This window comes from Neofelis nebulosa, chromosome 9 (assembly GCF_028018385.1).
Source record: "Neofelis nebulosa isolate mNeoNeb1 chromosome 9, mNeoNeb1.pri, whole genome shotgun sequence".
In the NCBI taxonomy this organism is placed as follows: domain Eukaryota; kingdom Metazoa; phylum Chordata; class Mammalia; order Carnivora; family Felidae; genus Neofelis; species Neofelis nebulosa.
Window position 1 is genome coordinate 53,725,265 of NC_080790.1, and position 5,360 is coordinate 53,730,624.

At 53.5% G+C, this 5,360-nt stretch overlaps 1 protein-coding gene across 1 annotated transcript; it reads left to right on the forward strand.

Moving 5' to 3' along the window:
- The first annotated feature begins 3,447 nt into the window (after nucleotides 1–3,447).
- Nucleotides 3,448–5,066, forward strand: ASPRV1 (aspartic peptidase retroviral like 1). Its single transcript, XM_058683817.1, has one exon. The coding sequence runs from the start codon at nucleotides 3,686–3,688 to the stop codon at nucleotides 4,463–4,465; it is 780 nt and encodes a 259-aa protein (XP_058539800.1). The 5' UTR covers nucleotides 3,448–3,685; the 3' UTR covers nucleotides 4,466–5,066.
- The last annotated feature ends 294 nt before the right edge of the window (nucleotides 5,067–5,360 follow it).

The following is a 5,360-nucleotide window of genomic DNA, read 5'->3' on the forward strand; positions in this document are numbered from 1 at the left end:
CAGTTCCTGGGAGCCCTGATGGGCCCTCTACTGATCTTGTGCCACATACCACAACTACCTGTGGGGAAGAGATGGCAAAGGGGATCAGCTGCTGCTGGGGCAGCACTGGGGCAGCAGAGCTCACAGCCCCGAATTCTCAGTGAGGGGGTGTGGAGGGTGGGGACTCCTTAAGTCCTTCCTGTTTATTGCCCTGATTTACCTCCTCTCCAGTTAAGTATGGTGTGCCTGCTTCAGAGCACACTCAGGAGATGCTAATGGATAATAAAGAGGGTGTTCCCGCCCCAATACCTATACTTGTCAATAATTAGCAATGATTTCCTAGGTTCTGGGAGGAGGCAATGGCACCCGGCCTGCCCCAGCTGGTTTAACTCATCATTGTAGCATTAGCATAGCAATTCCAAGGTCCCTGAGTGGGGTATTCCACTCATACCTGGGGGTATTCCAGGTATGGCTTCTCCCAAGGGTTAAGGGAATTTGAGAAGTTACTTCACCATGTTCCTGATCCTAGCCAGAGACCGGTCCCTAAACTCAAGCCCTTCCAGCTCCCCTAGTAACCATGCGACTCCTGTGGTCTTCTGTCCTGGGGATTCCAGATGGGACTGTGTGAACAGAATGCCTGGAGGGCCTCCCTGAGGAAAGCCAATGGCCTTAAGCCAAAGGACCCAGGAGTGTAAAGGTTGTTTGGGCAAGTGTACAGGGCAAGGTAGGCAAGAAAGGGGATTCCGGCCCAAGTGATTGAGCAGGAGTAGAGATTTCAATAAAGTTGTTAATCACTGGCCGTGGGGTTTGACCTGCCCCAGAGAGAGGGAGTGACAAAGGCCCCCATGCAGGGGTGTGATGACCAGCTGGCTTTCCAGGAAAAAAAAAAAAGCCCTTGTTAAGAATCTTCCAATGTATGTCTGTGGTGTAAATATTCCCACCAAGTCCAATTTCAAGCTGCCACTGGTTTAACAACTGGCTTACAGAATTCTTGAATATTTAACAGCCAGCTCTCACTCACTTCCCATTAGCTCACTGTCCCCACCAGAGGCCGTCAACAACACAAGCCCCCAGGACCCATCCGCATGCCTCTCTGAGCCCAGGCTCCCACTTCCCTGGCTGTATTGCAAAATGTTATGCACGCATTGGACAGTGCATGAGCCCAGGCTTGAGACAGGCCATTTAGCCCTTCATGCTCCTTGTGCTTCAGTCCTGGGGGAAGGCTGGCTGGTCAGCCTTGCGGCTTACCATGATGCTGCTGAGGTGATGGATGTGAAATGACTTTGCCAAAGTGAACAGCAAACCTAGTCAAGTGAAGTAACACAGCCCAAGGCCCAGGGACTACCTATTTCTAATCTGGAGCAGTGGGGAAGTCTGACTCCATGCCAACCACAATGGTTTGACAAGCCCTAGTTTGGAGCATCTAGCAGTTTGCCATCTGACAAGCCACCCTGCCTCTCCCCTCCCTCAGTCACATGCAGCTGCCTCACACACTCCCACTTCCAGGAGACCAGGTGTGCAGGGTGATGAACACCAGGTAGCCAGGAAGCCACTAGGTCAGTTCCCTGAACCACAGAACAACACAACACCCATCCCAGGGGTTGGGAATCTATCCACAAAAGTCCACTTGTGGAAGGGGCTTCCTGGTATTGTGGCCAGGCCATTTCTCTGGGTGCAGGTTTTTCATTGTGCAATCTTCTCAGAGACCCACCTGTACTTGACTCCTTCCCAGTGACTCCATCTCTCCCTCCTCTGGGCTTCTGGAATGGTACAAGGGCCCCACCTTACTTAGCCAGGCAGCTGTGATGAGAGGTGTTGACCCAGCTGCCTCTCTGCTAGCTCACTGTGTCAGGTGGAAGGGGCTGAGAGAGCAGCAGGGCCATATCGTTCTGTATGGCCAGGGACCCTGGGACTGTCCAGAGGCAGGACTGGGGCCAGGGTCCTCTGGGAGTCAGCCAGACACTGGGTGATGAATGGTACAGGGAGCCGATGAGAAACAGGCTCTGGGCCAGGAAAAACAGCCCAGAGCTACAGGTGTTCTGCTGTTCCTGCTCCTTTCCTGTCTTAATCCCTCCTGTTTGGTGACAGCACTCAGCCAGGCCTGGAGACCAGCAGGGAACACCTGGTGACCTGAGAGTAAATTTCTATGGGGGATGGAGATGGTCACATGTGTCTGGTTTCTGTGAACGTCACACTCCACGTCATTGCAGGAGACAGAGTTACAAATGACCCAGCACACTGCACGGCAACACATGCTTGGCTGGGAGTGGGCACACATGTGAGAGACAGAGTAGAAGACTCCATGGAGGGGTCATTTGACCCCTTGACCATTTGAATGGGGTCATGAAAGTGGGTCCCCCCCCCCCCCCACCTCCATAGCCCCAGTCTCTCTGCACAGACTGGCCCCAACCCTAGGACTCACAGATCTGCCTTCTGGGAATCCCTGGGGTGGCCCAAGGCAGCCTGCCCTCCTCAGCAAGAGATCACACAGCCAACTTCCTCCATCCAAAGCCTTCCAGAACCTCACCACTGGCTTTGCCAACATGGTGGACATTTCCCCTTCTCAGAACATAAGGGAGTGAGATTCTCTGGCTGCTCTTTCCATGAATGAGCAGGTGAGGGGGGAGAAGGAGGGCTGTAGCACTTGGGGAAGGGGCTCTCTTAGAAAGTTCCTGGAAGGTGAGAGGGAACAGGAGGGGAGGAGACAATACTGTGGGCTAGAGGATGGGGTCTGCCCAGAGCTGGAGCCCATCTGGATCCCGGTGTACCCTCCCAGAAGTTCAGGGTTGGCACCAACCCACTGTAGGGCCTTAACAAGGTTGCTCCGGCTGAGGTCTGGTCCCCCACAAAGTGCTGACTCTGGATCGGATGTGATGAAAGAGGGAAAATGACTGTAGCAATTGAGTTCATGGCAAATGCTTGTGTGTGTGTCCCCTCATTTAAAAAACAATCTCTGTGCATTGTTGATTCTGGGACTGTCCTCTCTCTGCCTCTCTGGAGAATTTTATGGGATTCCAAGCTTGGTTTAGAATGTAGGAAAAACACCTACCCACCCCATGCTGTGCACAAAGTAGGAGCCTAGTGAATGCATGTGCCTTTTCTTTAGCCGTTCAAAGTGGTCACTTGGGGTTGAGGGAAAAGGGGCTTCCCCAGCCTAGAAGCTGATGGGCCTTTGGTCCCTGCCTCCCCTCCTTCTTCCCTCTCCAGCTGAGGACAGATACCTGGATGTCATAACATACTCCATGTCCTCACCTGTATATTCTGGGACACAGGCTGGGGAGGGTACCTGAGTAGGTCCCCTCGGACTGAGGATGGACTTTCTTGCACCGTGGGCTGCCCTGTACCAGTCCCAGGATGGATGCAGAAGGGTGAGGCACTAATCCTGCTTGTTGGGCAGGATGCTGGCAGGAGGGCGGGGATGAGCAGGGGCGGGGCTTCCAGAACAAAGGAGAATGGGGAGCCCTGGGGGCCCAGGCTAGGCATCAAAAAGGCTCTGCAGAGTGAGCAGGCTATCGCAGCTGCCTGCCTCTGTGTCCAGCAGTCAGTCAGCCAGCTTGCGCCGGTCCCTTCTGCCTGCCCCAGACGGGCACCAAACAACACTCTGCTTAGAGAGGCCTTGTTCTCCAGCGTGATTGCGCCCACACTGCTCTGTGGTTTTCTTTACTTGGTGTGGGTTGCTGCTGCAGTTCCAGAGGAGGGCAGAGGGATGGCTGAGAGTGGAGCCGGGAGCCGGGAGGGCCGTCGGGAGCATGCCTTCATCCCGGAGCCCTTTGATGGAGCCAACGTAGCCCCACACCTCTGGCTGCACCGCTTCGAGGCCATCAATGACCTCAACCATTGGGACCATGTCACCAAACTAAGGTTCCTGAAAGAGTCCCTCAGGGGAGATGCCCTGGAGGTCTACAGTGGACTCAGCCCCAAGGACCAGGAAGACTATGGGGCTGTGAAAGAGACCCTCCTGAAGGCCTTCGGGGGGCCCGAGGCCACCCACAGCCACCTGCCCAAGGAGATCGTCTTTGCCAACAGCATGGGTAAGGGCTACTACCTCAAGGGGAAAATTGGCAAAGTGCCCGTGAGGTTCCTGGTGGACTCGGGGGCCCAGGTCTCTGTGGTCCACCCCAACTTGTGGGAGGAGGTCACAGATGGTGACTTGGACACTCTGCGGCCCTTTGAAAATGTGGTAAAAGTGGCCAATGGGGCTGAAATGAAGATCCTGGGCATTTGGGATACAGTGGTGTCCCTGGGCAAGCTGAAGCTGAAGGCAGAGTTCCTAGTGGCCAATGCAAGTGCTGAAGAAGCCATCATTGGTACCGATGTGCTCCAGGACCACAATGCCGTCCTGGACTTCGAGCATCGCACGTGCACCCTGAAGGGGAAGAAGTTCCGGCTCCTGCCTGTTGGAGGGTCCCTGGAAGATGAGTTCGACCTGGAGCTCATAGAGGAGGAGCCCTCCTCAGGGGAGGGGGGACAGCAGCTCTCCTACTGAGAAGCCCCCTTTTCTTTACCCCCCAAACATTGGTTGGAAGACCCACCACAATGGAGGGGAAGGGCAGATATCCCCACTGGGGTCACTGGGTTTTGCCAGCCCTCTGGGTTTTGCCTCCTCCTCTTTCTGCAGGGGCCTTAAGCTGCCGCTGGTGGGGGAGGCTTCTATCTGAAAAGGCACAGGTGAGGGAGAACAGGCTGGCCATCTCAGTGGGAGGGAGAGTCCTCTTGGTGGTCAAGCGGTTATTGCTGCCAAAGATTTAAGGCTGGAAGAAGGTTCCAAGAAGGCTAGAAGTGACTGTCTTGGAGAGAGAACTGGGGCACCCCGTCAGATCGATCCCCTCAGTTATGGCTCAGTCACCTTGAGGTGCATGCAGTTTATTTCAGCTGGGCTGGGTCCTGGCTGCAAGATCCTCACAGGCAAGACCCAGCGCTTGCGGATGAGGGTCACAGCTGCTCTGGGATTCTTTCCTGTTGGGTCTTCCCACCTACCTGTATGATGTAGTTTCCTTCTGTCATTGCTTTGAAACCCATCGAGCCTTATGCCAATAATTCATTACTTCAAAAACCAATAAAAATTGACTCATGGAAAAACCACATAATGTGTTGACTGGGGATGAATGGAATGGATGTGAGAGGCTGGGTACAACAGGGAGAAAATGTCAAAGAGAAGGAAGATCTAGTCAGTGAGTGACTAGCCTGGAGATGTAAGAGAATATATACACAGTGACTGTATACATGTTTTGGATTTTCTAAGATAGCCTCAGTTTCAAATATTTTTACTTATTTATTCCATAATTCCTCTAATTATTTCAAACTCCAATATGTTTGCATCCAAATTGCCTCTTATCCCCAAGAGTGACCCTAAAGTTATTTGTGAGGTGCTGATTGGAGAT

Excerpts from the sequence above, each read along its gene's own strand:
- ASPRV1 (XM_058683817.1), top strand. The coding sequence starts at position 3,686 with ATGGCTGAGAGTGGAGCCGGGAGCCGGGAGGGCCGTCGGGAGCATGCC.